This window comes from Pristis pectinata, chromosome 4 (assembly GCF_009764475.1).
Source record: "Pristis pectinata isolate sPriPec2 chromosome 4, sPriPec2.1.pri, whole genome shotgun sequence".
Lineage (NCBI taxonomy): Eukaryota > Metazoa > Chordata > Chondrichthyes > Rhinopristiformes > Pristidae > Pristis > Pristis pectinata.
The window spans coordinates 41,930,215-41,946,225 of record NC_067408.1 but is presented as its reverse complement, the minus strand read 5'-3'; the positions used below and the strand labels follow the sequence as shown (position 1 = coordinate 41,946,225).

Below are 16,011 nucleotides of genomic sequence, written 5' to 3'. Positions count from 1 at the left end.
CGCCAACATTACATGCCCACAACTCCTAACCCATACATCTTTTGGAATGTGGGAGGAAGCCTGAGCACCTGGAGGAAACCCACACAGACACAGGGAGAATGTACAAACTCCTTATAGACGGTGGCCAGAATTGAACCCAGGGCACTCTAAAACATTATGCTAACCGCTACACTACCATGCCTGCCCTTTAGATAAAGGAGAATTTGAAGTATTGCCGTGGGATCTTTGATATGCTACTCTTAGGGGCCTGTCAAATTTTGGGCTCAGTCTCTAGAGTAGAGCTTGATCCAAGAGTGTCTGACTCTGGTTTTAAAAAATGCCACAGGTAACACTTGGTGGTAAAGTGCAAACTTTGCACTTATTTTAAATTTAGGCACAAGAAAAACTCAAAATATAGATGACAAAAAGTGTTTGATAGGACAAAAAGTGGTGTGTAATGTGTTGGAGACATAACAGAATGGGTAAAACAGAACAAGGTCAAAAGTAGCTCCATAGTGCTCGAGTAGATGTAGGTAGCAATGAGAAGTACAGTTGGTCAGTTGCTGATATAAAAAGCCATGTGGGATTATAATGCTGAGATGAATTGGCATTTAAATATTTGAGTACAAGTTATTCAGGAAACCAATAATAAGGTTTCTGCAAATATGACAGGGAGGTCAGTCCTTAAACAGGCAGGTTGTTAACTTGCAGGATTTAAGACAAGAAGAACAGTAAAGGAACTGAAGGCAAATAGAAGGATAAATAAGCTGATGTAGGAAACTTCGTACAAGAACAGAGTTGGGTGTAACATGCTCAAATTTTAGGACAGCAGCAAACATTGAGGATCCTGGGCTTTATGAAAAGGTGGTACAGAATGCAATTTACTTCATTCTGTTGTAATTTATCTACTTATTTTTCACTATCCCACTAAAAGCAAGGCTCAGTGTCAAGCTCCCTAATGTGTTTAAGTATTTGAAAAATAAGTACTGGAAACATCTAACTGGGGAAAGATTAGGGTCTTCGATCTGAAACTTTCCATGTCAGAAGTAGCTAAAATTGTTTACCCACAAGACAGACTCCACTGCAAAAAAAAAATCTATTCCAAATTTAAATCATTCAAATTCAGTAGCAATTGTAAAGTGATCAAGGGAAATAAGTTTGGGCTATTGATGTCAGCTTGTAGAGACTGTAACAGTAAATGTATGAATGCTACTTCACAATGCACAAAAGCCTTTATTAAAAGTTTGATTACATGGCATAAATAAGAAACAATGGAAATGTCTTCAGTGTTCAGGATCAGTCTGCAAGATAAATCATGCAAATTATGTACACAACCAAGTTACAATAAACATGGTTTGAAGTTTCAGGTAATTAGTATTCAGAAGTCATATTCCATTGGTGGTAATTCAACTTCAATTCCATCCAAGTCTTCCAATACTTCAGTATTATCAAAAGCCATCAAACCTATAAGTTAAAGAAATAAAATATGTAGTTTCATCCACACAAAAAACTCCATCAAAGAAAGAAATTGTATTACATACTGGATTCTTTTACAAGTGAAGGCCACTTCATAGGTGAAGGGACTTTGTTCAGCACTTTTTCCATTAAAACTCCTTCCTTCTCAAGAATAAGGAGTGGCAAGCCTGCCAGGCAGATGTGATCAAGCCTATGTTCCTCTGGCACATTAAAGTCTTCAAAGTCTGCAAGTAAATATTAAAATTTTAATTTCCCTCAAAACTGAAAAATTCAGACTTGTGCTTTTCTTGATTGTATACAATAATGCAGTGCCCATGGTTCACTCAAGGAAGCAAGATTGAAGCCTGCAGAAGAGTGCATATCTGAAAAATTAGCTTTTGTAAAAGTTCTTAACAAATATCTTCACAAAAATTATGTTTGCACATAAAATCTTTGGTCAGTTTTAAAGTCAAGATACTTTAAAAAAATTCAGATTAGAATATTAGTACTCCAACAAGTGTCCCTGCATGCTCCAGAGCCAATTATGTTTGGTATCACTATTAGCACAGAAATGGGTCAATTTTCAGAGCAAGATCCAAGAAAAAAGGAATCAGAGGGATAATGCTGATATGAAAATTATAGCAAATTATTTCCACTGTAGATACTCTCCAAAGAGGTTTTTCCAGAAAAGTCATTAATATAGTTGGTGAGAGATGCAACATAGGTAAGGAGAGTTTGACAAGTTACTGCCAACTGATGCCATTTCATTCTTAATTTTTTTCATAGAACTTTCTCCTCCCTTCAATCCATCCCACAGCCAAGTTATCAGTCACTTACCAAAAGGATCAAATGGAATGAAAGTTTCAATTTCAGGATAGTCATCAGGTTGCTCACCAGGGCATTTTGGTGGCTCTGAAATGGAAGTTTTCTCTGTGGGCTGCAAATACAAGTACTTAAATCATCAATCAGGGGTTAGAGAGCAAAGTGGTGCTGAGGCAAAGATTAACCTTCTAAAAAGTAAAAATACACACACCTTCGTCACATTCTATGGTGGTGCAGGAAATGGAATATTCCTGCTTCTATTTCTCACTTTGGGAACAATCAAGAGTTTGATGCTTCCAAAAACACTTCAAAAAGTCAATTTCCAACAAAGCACATTTAGAAATTAAGTTAATGAAGCAGGAAGGCAAAAAGTGAAAAAGCTAAGGGGAGGGTGGGGAAAATAAAGATAAATACTTGAACATTCAGCAAGGGGTAATGGGCTTCAGATGACATTGGATGCTCACTTTCATTCTTGAAAGGACAAGTAGTACTATGGCTGCAACTTTGGAATTGAGAGCACAGCTTTTATATTGCTTAGCTTAAAAAAGGCATCATTAAGAAAATGTAGACAAATTCTGCAGCAAAGCATCTTTTGGGGAAGTATCATACAATTAATTCTGGAGAAGCAATTAAAATTGCATATTATCCAGTTTGCTTAACTGCATAGTGTCTCCTAATTACATGCTCCAAATATAACCATTGTGATTTTTCAAAAAAAGAATGCATTGTACTAACTCATTCAAGAACAGAATTTGCTCAGATTGTTTGCATCCATGGTAGGGTGGGGGTGGGGGAAAAAGGGGAACAGAATGGAATCTAGACTTCTGATCTTAGCTGCTATGTTATTGGTAGCAATTTGAAAGTTGGGAGTGGGGGGGGCAGGAAGGGAGAGAAAGCACTGCATACAAAATTCAGGTGGTTTAAATCAAATGTAGGACTAATACTGATCATATCATAATAGTTCATCTAAACATAAAAAGGAAAAGACAGACCTAAAAAAGTTATTTTCTACCCAACCCAAGTGCTTCCAACCAAACTATTCAGTTGGACATATTTATTCAGCATTAAAAGCTCCCTACAAATAAAGTGTTTAAATACCTTAGTCATTTTAAATGTTTGTACATTACTCTGCATTTTGTGGACCTTTTGCCTTCCCTTTTTCTGAGAGTGATCAGTCTTGGCACCTGTATGCAAAAGACAGTTCACATCCCCCAGTGCCTTTCTTGCAGACTGCTGTAAGCGAGGTGTCATGGTTAACATCTTTCCAGCTTTGGGAGTCTGCAGTAGAGATGTTTCAGCTGTAGCTGAAAGTGGAGAATTCACTTTTTAGTAAAAAAAACATTAAGTTCCATGCAAACACTAGTCAGCACTGTGTACATTTGTATTTAACCAACGAGGTCTCAACATAGTCCACAAGTTTACAGCATAGTTCAAAATTCACAGATATGTTTAAAACGGCCACTGGGGCCACTTCAGAGCACACTACCACACTAAGCTAGACTTTTCCCAAATACACTTTCCAATTAGAATGGAATTGCAAACCATTTTTGTTTTGTTCAGTAGGTCAAAAGTTTAGTGAAGTAACTAGCAATTTCTCTTGTTTAAGTTAAAGAGAGACAAACCCTATTTACTATACTTACATGAAGAACGTAGCTTTGGATGTTTTTTGGTACAGGCACTCAAGAGTTCATTTTCTTTCTCCACAAATATTCTCACTGCCATTTCAATTATAGATCACTGCAGAAACTAAAAGTGCATTAGTCCACTTTAACATAGAAAAGTCAGAAAGTTTAACAGTAGAAACACTAAACAGTGCACAAGATATCACCCAAGTTTAATGCACTATTTTATAAGCTAAAATACATTTTCGACACAGATGTAATATTTAAGGACTGAATTGTCTTCCAAATTACACCCTCCTTTCTCTTTAAAGATACACAATTCTCAATACGTGGAAGTGTACAAGGAGCTGCAGATGTTGGATATCTGCAATAACACAGCTTCCTGCCAAAAGATTTGAGCCCAAACAAACTATTTTCTTCCCACAATCCTACCCAAACTGCAGAGTACTTGCAGCACTTCCCGATTACATTTTACACAGCTTTCAGTTCTTCAAAATAAAAAGTTGGGATTTCTAAGTGGTTTGCCCAAGAAGTTAGACCTGGGTGTTCACTATTTTCTACCTGACCCAAGCGTTTCCAACTAGACTATTTACTGGACATAGTTATTCAGCATAAATAAAAAGCTCCCCGGATCACCCACAGTACCGACGACAAGTTATTGGTTAACTCAATGAGCTACAAGCCCTTATTCTCTACAATGTTAGAAAACAGTCCACGTTAATGACTCAACATTCTACACACACGCGTTTACACTGTATTCAGAGTTTAACTCTGACATTTGGCGAGGAGTTTAGGTTTGTCATTTTGGAAACCAAAGAGTTTAAAAGAAACAATTACTCCTTAAACTCCATTTGACCAAACTACACCAGGCTAGTTAACACAAACAGCGTACAACACTCTAGGTCCAAAACTAAATCGACAACGCTTAAAGACAGCCCAAAATTAAACACTGGAACGCACGGCAAATAAAGAACCAGGACACCCACCACAGCTCGTTAACACCAGGTAACCACCGAATGTCTCAGCAATGTCTCGCCGCCGCCGTTTTAAACGATGCCGAGCGACAAACTGCCTGGTGATTGGTTGGAGCGGTCCGGAAGCCTGAGGGCGACGGGAGGCTCCGCTCCCCCAACAACAGCGCCCCTGCACTCCGGAGGATACATCTGTGCACAGTGCTGGTAAGCAAGAACTCGTTGATGCCTTGCTGCAAAATCAGTGCGGTTCACGGATCAATTCTCTTTCTTGAATTCATGGGCTGAGCCTCCACAGCCCACCTGAGCTTAGAATTCCAAAGACTCGCCGTCCTGTGGGTCAAAACAATTCTTCTCATCTCAACCCAGAATGGTCAGTCCCTTATTCTGAGTTTCTGATTCCTTGTTCCAGACACTCCAGCCAGAATCTGTAAGATTTTTTTTCTATTAACGTTTTAATAAGATCAACTGACAACAGAAGCAGGGCAATTAGAAAGTAATGATATAACTGAGCAGAGTGAATACGGATTTATGAAAGGCAAATCATGTTTGACAAATCTAGTGTTTTTTTTAAAAAGCTGAATCTACCAGACTAGATAACGGGGAAACCAGTGGAAGAGATATATTTTGACTTTCAGAAAGCTTTGAAGAAGGTCCCACCTAAAAACTTATTAATTCATGGGACTGGAGATGATATATTGCTGTGGATTGAGGGCTGTTTTGAGACACAAAACAATAAATGGGTAAATTTTGGCTGTGACTACTGAGGTGCCACAGCTGTTCACAATATATATCAATGATATGGGTGAGGATAATATATCTAAGTTTGCTTATGATATTAAGCTAGGTGATTGTGAGGAGGACACATAGAGGCTTCAGGGGGTATCAACAGGCTAAGTGAATGGATGAGGAAATGACGGGTGTTATATTATGTGAAAAAAGTGAGGCCATCCAATTTGATAGAAAAAAATTCAAATCAAATCAGTTTTTAAAATGTGGGAGATTGAGGGACATTGGTGTTCAGAGGAACTTGGGTTTCCTCGTGCACAAATCTTTTTATTTCAAAGTCAAGTTTATTGTCATATGCACAATTACATGTATGCACAGGTGCAGTTAAAAACCTACTTGCAGCAGCATCACAAGCACATAGCATCATATAAGTAGGATTCACAAGATAAACATAAATTAAGCATAAATTCTACACAATTTTCACAAGAAAGAACACCATTAGAACAAAAAAAACAAGGTCCATTTTAGTGTGAAGTGGTCATAGCAAAAGAGAGAGTGCAACAAGGGTTCACCAGATTGATTCTTGATATGTTGTGGGGGGCTAGTTCTTCTATAAGGGGAGATTAAGCAAATTGGGCCTATACTAAATAAAGATAGAGAGATCATCTCATTGAAACATGCAAAATTCTTATGGGCTTGACAGGATAGATCTCAGAACTAAATGCCCAAGCATTGCACATTACCTGAAGCTGACCCTATCTCTCTCTCTCTAACATCTCTGCTTCTTCCCTCTCTGAACTCATCATGTTGGTGAGATCCATCTCCTTTTCCCTCAGCTTCTTTCCCACTATGATGTCCAATACCTCTACCTGGCCCATTTTTTAACCAATGTTGTTAATGATGTTCTCTCCCCAGTTGCTATCCTTTAAACTTATTCCCACACCTCCTCTCAAGAACAATAACTCTTGATTCTATTGTATCTGCAGATTTATGCTCCATCACCAACCTTTTCTCTCTAACATCCTTGAACATGTGGCAGCTTCCCAGATTTGTGTCCATCTTTGCCAGAAGACCATACTTGAATGCTTCCCTTCAGGGGACTGCCTGCCAGTACAGAAATGGCTCTCTCTTGGCCTGCTCCTGACCTATTTTCTGCATCTCCTCTGCAATTCTTCAAGACATCTATGCTTTTGCAGTTCTACCTCTTGAATACCTTCACCTTGCAAGAAACCAAGTTCTGGAATCTCCTATAAAAACTTCACATCACTCCTTCCTCCCTTCAAACTACTTCTTAAAATCTATTTCTTTGAGTGTTGGATTTTTCTGCATGACACCGCTGGTGTCAAATTTTGTTTGATATTGTTCCTCTGAAGCTGTTGCAATTTTTTTTAAAGAGGTGCTATAGAAATACAAGGTTACATTGTTGTTGAGCTCAAAAGAAATAACTTTTCAGGATCTGAGTATCACCCGCAAGGACAGCATTTAGTGCTGTTGAGAAGGTGTTGGCATTAACAAAGAAAGATCTTACAATTAATCTTTAGCTTTCTGAAAATCAACTTGAAACAATAACAGATTGCTGACTGTTCAAAAATCAGTGTAATCTCAGGCAGTAGTAAATCTTCAGAGCAATGATGGTTCCATCTTTTATTACAATATGTCGCCACTAGAAGGTGCTATGTGCTAATGTTTATTTTTGGAAGATACTGCAATGACTAACTTGTTGGTGTGTACAAGCCACTTCTGGCTTAGTGTCATTGAGAAATGACAGTCATACATTAGAATAATATTAGTTACTTCAAAATCCAATTCAAAATTGCTATTGTTTATTTAAAGAGGACAACATTTCCCTCCAGGAAAGCTGGAATCCAACTCTTGGAGTCCAACAACAACTGTCAAACATTAGGGGAGGGGGAGAGAGGAGAGGAGAGGGGAGGGAGGGAGAGGGGACGGAGGACAGGAGGGGAGAGAGGGGAGGGAGGACAGGAGGGGAGGGAGGAGAGAGGAAGAGAGGGAGGAGAGGAGGGGAGGGGAGGGAGGAGGGGAGGAGGAGGGAGGAGGGGAGGGGGAGGGAGGAGGGGAGGGGGAGGGGGGAGGGGGGAGGGAGGAGGGGAGGGGGAGGGAGGAGGGAGGAGGGGAGGGGGAGGGAGGAGGGAGGAGGGGAGGGGGAGAGGGGGAGGGAAGGGGGAGAGGGGGGAAGAGGAGAAGGGGAGGGGGGAAGAGGAGAAGGGGAGGGGGGAAGAGGAGAAGGGGAGGGGGGAAGAGGAGAAGGGGAGGGGGGAAGAGGAGAAGGGGAGGGGGGAAGAGGAGAAGGGGAGGGGAGGGGGGAAGAGGAGGGGAGGGGGGAAGAGGAGGGGAGGGGGGAAGAGGAGGGGAGGGGGGAAGAGGAGGGGAGGGGGGAAGAGGAGGGGAGGGGGGAAGAGGAGGGGAGGAGGGGAGGGGGGAAGAGGAGGGGAGGAGGGGAGGGGGGAAGAGGAGGGGAGGGGGGGAAGGGGAGGGGAGGGGGGGAAGGGGGGGGAAGGGGAGGGGAGGGGGGGAAGGGGAGGGGAGGGGAGGGGAGGAGGGGAGGGGGGGAAGGGGAGGAGGGGAGGGGGGGAAGGGGAGGAGGGGAGGGGGGGAAGGGGAGGGGGGGAAGGGGAGGAGGGGAGGGGGGGAAGGGGAGGGGAGGGGAGGGGGGGAAGGGGAGGGGAGGGGGGGAAGGGGAGGGGAGGGGAGGGGGGGAAGGGGAGGGGAGGGGAGGGGGGAAGGGGAGGGGAGGGGAGGGGAGGGGGGAAGGGGAGGGGAGGGGAGGGGGGAAGAGGAGAAGGGGAGGGGGGAAGAGAAGGGGAGGGGGAAGAGGAGAAGGGGAGGGGAGGGGGAAGAGGAGAAGGGGAGGGGAGGGGGAAGAGGAGAAGGGGAGGGGGGGGGGAAGAGGAGAAGGGGAGGGGAGGGGGAAGAGGAGAAGGGGAGGGGAGGGGGAAGAGGAGAAGGGGAGGGGAGGGGGAAGAGGAGAAGGGGAGGGGAGGGGGGAAAGAGGAGAAGGGGAGGGGGGAAAGAGGAGAAGGGGAGGGGGGAAAGAGGAGAAGGGGAGGGGGGAAAGAGGAGAAGGGGAGGAGGAGAGTTGGGGGGGGGAGTGGTGCGCAGGCGCTGAAGGGTTTGGGCGGGAAGTATTGCACGCGGTGGGTGTTGTCCGGCCCGCTGGTCGCTGATCGCTGAATGGCGCAGGTGGAAGGGGTGAAGGTAAAGGCGGGCAGGAAGGAAGGCTTCAGCGCCGTGTACGTTAACCGCTTCGGTAAACACGTATCCGGCTCGGTTATCGAGTTCGCAGGCAAGAGCAGGAGGCGGGAGGAGCAGCGGCGTCCCGCTGGCCCGGGAGAAGGCACATGTCCCATTGCAGCAAGTGGTGCCGAGCTGAGCCCGGAGCCTGGCCTGAAAACCCGCAATCAATCGAAGCGAACCTCATTCAACCCGCCGGCCCCTATTAAGGGCCCGGGGTTGTCGCTGGAACAAGCAGACGCAGAAACACGTATACAAAATGGTGGGCTTTCGGCCAAGAACGGTGCCCACTCTAATACTAGTAAGAATATTAATCATGATTGAGTGCACTTTTCAACCAATTTGTCGTCGCCATTCACTAATTCATCTTCTGAATGCGAGCTGAGTTCGGGCTTTTATTTTTGTGATGCAGTCACTGCCAAGGTCATTGTTCATTGTGCATCCTTAGTTGCTCATGGGGTGGAGGTGTGTTTGCATTGCTGGTGAAGGTGCTCTCTCGGAGTTGTTAGGTTGGAAGTTCTAGGGTTTGGAAGCAGTTGATGGAATGACTGTACCCAAGTCCAGGGTTTGGAAATAGTTGAAGGAAGGAGTGAATGTACACAAGTCAGCAGGGGATGCAGTCTGGAGGGGAGCCTGCAGGAGGGTGGATTTTCCCAAGCATCTGCTGTTCTTATTTTGCTGGTAATGGAAGTCATTAGTTTGGTAGGTATAGTTAGTATAGTCTTTGCAAGTAACTGGAGTGTGTTTAGTAGATTGTGTATGCTGCATCTACGTTATGTCGGTGGTGGATGGAGTAACTATTTGAATAGACGGATGTGCTAATCAAGTGGGCTGCTTTGTCCAAGATGGTATCCAGCCAATTTGGGTAGAGACCTTGAACAAATATTTTATAGTGTTAATGGCAGAAAGAAAGGCAAAGTGGAGGGTGGAACTTAAAGCAGCCATTCATGAGAGGAAGAAATACTGGGCAATGAAACTAAAGGCTGTTAAAGTCTCCTGGACCTGATGATATGCATCCTACAGTCTTAAAATTAATGACTGTAGAGATGGTGGATGCAATCTAGCAGAATTCCCTAGATTCTGATGCGTGTGCCAGCAGATTGAAAAAACTACAGATGTACTCTGGAAATGTATTTCCAAAGGCATTTGATAAAATACCACAAAAACTGATTGTCATGAAAAAAGATTGAGTAACTGACAGAAAATGGTGAGTTGGATAGGTCATTTTCAGGTTGGCAAAGGACATAAGTAGCAGTAGAGCATACGGCTCCTGGAACCTGCTCCACCACTGAATATGCTTATGGTTGATGTGATCTTGGCTTTGGCACCAGTTGCCTTTTGACTCCATTATAGACTAAATGTCCATCTATCTGGCTTTGAATATATTCAGTGACTTACCTCCACACCTCTGGGGTAGAGAAAACCAAAGATCTACAACCTCCTCAATTCACCTCTTATGGGTGACCCCTTATTCTGAAACCATGCCTCCTAGTTCTAGATTTCCTAATGAGGAGAAACATCCTCAGCAAGCCAAGATAGACTTGATTACAGTATGTAAAATCACGAGGGCTCTTGACAGAGTGGATGTCAAGTGGATGCTTTTTGTGGGAGAATCTAGAATTGGAGGGTCACTTTTTTAAAATGAGTAAGGGTGGATCACCTATTTAAGACAGCCGTGAGGTGATTTTCCTTATATGGAACTCAGTGCAAGCCGAGTCTTTGAACATATTTTAAGGCAGCAGTAGATGGATTTTTGATGAGTAAGAGGGTGAAAGGTTACTGCAGTTTATTGGATAAAGGCCCAACCTGCTCAAGTTTTCCTGAGATGACTCCTTTATTCATAGGACCACACCTGGAATAGAGTTCTAGTTTCCTTATTTAAGCAGGTTGTTCAGAGAAGCTTCACTAGGTTGGTTTCTGAGCTAAAGGGGTGGGCCATTTAAGGTGAAGATGAGGAATTCTTTTGGTCTGGATCTTTGAGAATTTTCTACTTAAGAAAGTTGTGGAGGCTGTCATTGAATATATTCAAAGCCGACAGGTTTTTGGACTATGGAGGACTTGATGGTGTTGTAACGGGCAGGAAAGTGGAGTTGTGGCAAAGATCAGATCAGCCATGATCTAACTGAATGGTGAAGCAAGCTTGAGCAGCCATTTGATCTACGCCTGCTCCTATTTTGTGTTCTTTTGGATTACACTGGGCTCTATTCCTAGCATCATCTAAAATGGACTCAGCGGTTCACAGGTTAGTTGATAGGATGGGAACAGTTTGATAATATTCATGTTTTTCCTGCCATGAACATTCTGGTAAATTTGTATTGTCTGCTTCTGGTAAGGATCAACTTAGCTCAAATTGGAGATCATATATGGCCCTTTCCTAGTTTATATATCTAAAGAGTATTGAAAATAAGACACATTAAAAGAATTACTGTCTGATTTTAAAATGTAGCCAGTATTAATTTTTAGATGAATTCTCTATGCTTTTGCACAGTATATTTTTGAAATTATTTTTTGGTATAGGAGGAATTGTGCACAAAGTAACCACCAGCAGCTATGAAAAATAATAGAAAGTTCTTGGCTTGCTTCAGCATCAAACAAAAGAAAACTTGAAGATGAAAGTACTTATGTTTTAGTTTAACCACAAGTAATCTGAAAGTATTCTATATGAATAATTACACAAAAAATTCATTTGGAAGGGTGTTGCTATCAGCTCAAAGAATTCCATTATAACAAAATAAAAATACACTTGGAATGTACAAAGTACTCCAGCAATTAAAATACTTTGAATAATATAGCAGCCGTAATATTAGTACCATCAATCACGTTCTAAAATGAAAGCTGTTATTCTGGTATTCTTCATGAAAAGCAATTAAAATCTAATTTCATCTAATGTTTTAACAAGGATTAGACAGTGCTTGTACATTTCATAGTATGGATGCAATTGTTAAAATATGAAGTTATTTATATTGGGAAGTGTAGCTTGTGCTTTTTTGTTCAATGTCAGCTGTGACTCAGTAGGTAGGACATTTTACACTGAGCCAGGAGACTTTTCCCATTCCAAAGTGTTGGACACAGAAGTGTAGGCTGATACTCCAGGGAATTACTGAGGAAGTATTGTGGAGGTGCAATCTTTCCATTTACATGTTAAACCACTTCATGCTCTCTGAATTGAAGGCAAAAGATCCCATGGCACTATTTGGTAGAAGATTATTTTATCCTGGTTTTGACTAATCAATAAATGTCTGCCAGTTAACAAAGCTAAAGAAAAACTATTATCTGGTCATTATCATATTCTTGTGTGTGTTGACCTTGCTTTGCATAAATTGGCTGCTGCTTTTCCTAAATCACAGTACTGACTACATTTCAAATGTGTCCCGTTGGCTAGATTGTCCCAAGATTCTGAAAGGTGCTCTTTAATTTAAGCTTTTATTCATGAAATGTCATCTTGTATTTCATTGGTTTTTATGAGCTAATGATGACACTAGAGTGCACAAAAAGTTCTTGTAAACTTCCTACATCACGGTTCTGTTACACTCAAGGATGGTAACATTTATTTCAGTCAAATTGTCAGCTAATTGACTCATCCATAAATTTATTCCTTTTTTAAAAATGGTAATTTAAGTATCATTTTTCAAAGGTACAGAAAAATCTCCCTATGTGCAAAAAAAGGAGTTTGAGACGAGAGACCAAATATTATTAAAACCTAGCAGACGTTTTAAATAAAAAGGGAACAAAAACATACATGCCAGAACCCAATTTGAAACTTATCCTGATGCACATTTGGGGCTAGAAATTTGTTTCCACAACTCCAAAACCATGTTAAGCTGTTCAAAATTGGCTAAATCTGGATCAGAGCAATTTTGTGTTCACAGGGTAGCAATATGCCTGTCAGGAAGTTGTCTCAAATTTTGGCAGGACTTTGGTTCTTTCTAGCACTCTTTATTTGGCATAAAACTTACTTAAAGATGTCAACTGTAGTGAAATAGACAATGTTTATCTGCAGTGAAACTTTCAATCAATTTCACTGGTCTGAAACAGAAGATTTATTTACTCTCAGAATAACCAGGTTTTACCAACCTTCATCTGAAACTGCAACATTCCAGCTGAATTCCTTGTCCTCAGATCTGTTATCTCAAACATAGACCCATGCATGTCTTGATTGCTTTGCTCCTAGATGTCAGGGTCATGGTCACTGTCACCTTGTTTGTCTCAATATAATGTCGTGTTGCTGCTGCTGTTGCATCAGGGAGGTCATTCAAACTCCATATATCAAGATAGAAAATTTCAACTACTTTTCTCTTGAGCTACAGAACTTGGCAGTGTAGGTTGGCAATAGTTTAAGTGTAGGCATTCATAAATTTCACTTGTCCTTGATGTGATTTCCTTGGAACCTCCTGCCAGAGCACCTGCCTGTAGCCCAGGAGGGTTTCCATGGCCCAGAGCACAAAGAACATGCTCCTGTGGGCATTGGTTTTTCACCTGCCTGTCTTGGACCTTCTGATTGTGTCGATCCACACTTGTAGCCCGAACAGCAGTCAGGAAGTGGACCATAAGTTGCAGATTGAGATAGAAAAAGCATGTCAGAGTGACAATGTGAAGATAATTATGGGGGATTTTAACATGAAGGTGGACTGGGAAATGCAGCAAGGCGGTAGTACTCAGGAGAGTGAGTTTGTGGAATGTCTAAGGGATGTTTTTCTGGAGCAACTTATTGAGGAGCCCACCAGGGGATCGGCTGTTTTGGATTGGGTGCTGTGTAGTGAACCCGAGGTGATTAGGGAACTAAAGGTAAAGGAACCACTGGGAACAAGTGATCACAATATGATTGAGTTTAGTTTCAAGTTTGAGAAGGAGAAGCTGATAACTGGTGTATCGATATTTCAGTGGAATAAGGGAAATTACAAAGGTATGAGAGATGAGTTGGCCCAAATTGATTGGAGGAGTAAGTTAGCGGGAGGGACGGCAGAGGAAAAATAGAAGAAATTTCTACAGGAAATAAGGACAATGCAGGACAGATATATTCCAAGAAAAAAGGTTTTGAATGGAAAAAAGGCACAGATGTGGATAACGAGGGAGGTGAAGGATAAAATAAAAGCAAAAGGGGCGGCGTACAAAGTAGCAAAAATTAGTGGGAAAACAGAAGATTGGAACGATTTTAAAAATCTGCAGAGAGAAACTAAGAAGGTCATTAGGAAAGCAAAGATGAGTTACGAAAGGAAGCTGGCGGACAACATTCGGAAGGATTCTAAGAGTTTTTTTAAATACATAAGGAATAAAAGAGAGACACGGGTTGACATAGGACCAATTGATAACGGTGCAGGAGGTATTATAATGGATGATAGTGAGATGGCAAGGGAATTGAATGAATATTTTGCATCGGTCTTCACCGTGGAGGACATAAGCAATGTGCCCATTAGTCAGGAGTCTCACGAATTGGAGCTGAGTTCAATTGAGATTAATAGGGAGAAGGTGCTTGGAAAACTAAAGGGGCTTAAGGCTGATAAGTCTCCCGGACCGGATGAGGTGCATCCCCGGGTTCTGAAGGAGGTGGCTGTGGAGATAGCGGAGGCGTTGGCGATTATTTTTCAGGAATCGATAGATTCTGGCATGGTTCCGGAGGACTGGAGGGTAGCGAATGTAGTTCCGTTGTATAAGAAAGGTGGGAGGCAGCACAAAGGCAATTACAGACCTATTAGTCTGACGTCAGTGGTGGGAGAATTATTGGAGTCTATCCTCAAGGAGGAGGTTACCGAATACCTAGAGGCGCAAGGCAAGATAGGACCTAGTCAACATGGTTTTGTGAAGGGGAGGTCCTGTCTGACCAACCTATTGGAGTTTTTTGAAGAAATCACAGGTAGGGTGGATAAGGGAGAGGCGGTAGATGTTGTGTATTTAGACTTTCAAAAGGCCTTCGATAAGGTGCCTCACAAGAGACTGATTAATAAGATGAGAGGTCATGGAATTATGGGCAGGGTAGCAAAATGGGTGGAGAATTGGCTGGTTGGCAGGAAGCAAAGGGTGGAAATAAAAGGATCTCGTTCTGGTTGGTTACCAGTTACTAGTGGTGTGCCGCAAGGGTCGGTGTTGGGGCCTCTCCTTTTTACCTTGTACATCAATGATTTGGATGATGGAATAAATGGTTGTGTGGCTAAGTTTGCGGATGACACCAAGATAAGTGGAGGAGTAGGGAGCATAGAGGAAATAGAAAGAATGCAGAGGGACCTAGACAGTTTAGGAGAATGGGCAAGGAAATGGCAGATGAGATTCAATGTTGAGAAATGTGCAGTTGTACACTTTGGAAGTAGAAATAAGCGGGTAGATTATTATCTAGAAGGAGAGAAGATTGATAGTGCGGTAGTACAAAGGGACTTGGGGGTACTCATACAAGATACCTTAAAAGTTAACCACCAGGTTGGATCGGTGGTTAAGAAAGCGAATGCTATGTTGGCATTCATCTCGAGAGGTATAGTGTATAAAAGTAAGGAAGTGTTGATGAGGCTCTACGGGGCGCTAGTGAGGCCTCATTTGGAATACTGTGCGCAGTTTTGGGCCCCGCATCTTAGGAAGGATGTGCTGACGTTGGAGAGGGTTCAGAGAAGATTTACGAGAATGATTCCAGGAATGAAAGGGCTTAAGTATGATGAGCGTTTGTCGGCTCTTGGACTGTACTCGCTGGAGTACAGAAGGATGAGAGGGGACCTCGTAGCGACATTTAAAATGTTGACAGGTAAGGATAGAGTAGATGTGGCTAGGCTGTTTCCCTTGGTGGGCGTGTCCAGGACCAGAGGGCACAATCTTAGAATTAGAGGGTACAGTTTCAAGACAGAGATGAGGAGAAGTTTCTTTACCCAGAGGGTGGTGAAATTGTGGAACTCCTTGCCACGCACAGCAGTGGAGGCCAGATCAGTGGGGGTATTCAAGGAGGAGATAGACAGATATCTAAATAGTCAGGGTATCAAGGGATATGGGGATAAGGCTGGCAAATGGGATTAGAATAGTTTTTTTTTTCTCTCTCTTTTTTTCCCACCCCATTTCTTTTTCCCTTTTCCTTGGAGCAGACTCGATGGGCCGAATGGCCTGCTTCTGCTCCCTTATCTTGTGATCTTGTGATTATCTGTGCCTTATGAGCCTAATTGAGTTTTTTGAGGAGGTGACAAAACAAGTTGATGAGCTGTGGTGTATGT

The 16,011-nt window shown here is 42.4% G+C and overlaps 1 protein-coding gene across 2 annotated transcripts; it reads right to left on the bottom strand.

Moving 5' to 3' along the window:
• Positions 1–1,147: 1,147 nt before the first annotated feature.
• On the bottom strand, positions 1,148–4,967 carry pttg1 (PTTG1 regulator of sister chromatid separation, securin). Of its 2 annotated transcripts, none has more exons than XM_052014701.1 (6): positions 4,865–4,967; positions 3,897–3,993; positions 3,355–3,560; positions 2,272–2,371; positions 1,521–1,679; positions 1,148–1,443 (listed from the first exon to the last, which is right to left on the bottom strand). In XM_052014701.1, the coding sequence occupies exons 2-6, from the start codon at positions 3,976–3,978 to the stop codon at positions 1,358–1,360; spliced, it is 633 nt and encodes a 210-aa protein (XP_051870661.1). In that variant the 5' UTR covers positions 3,979–3,993; positions 4,865–4,967; the 3' UTR covers positions 1,148–1,357. The 2 variants fall into 2 exon arrangements, with proteins under 2 accessions (XP_051870661.1, XP_051870660.1); XM_052014700.1 differs by having other exon boundaries at positions 1,154–1,443; positions 3,897–4,002; positions 4,865–4,964.
• Positions 4,968–16,011: the final 11,044 nt, after the last annotated feature.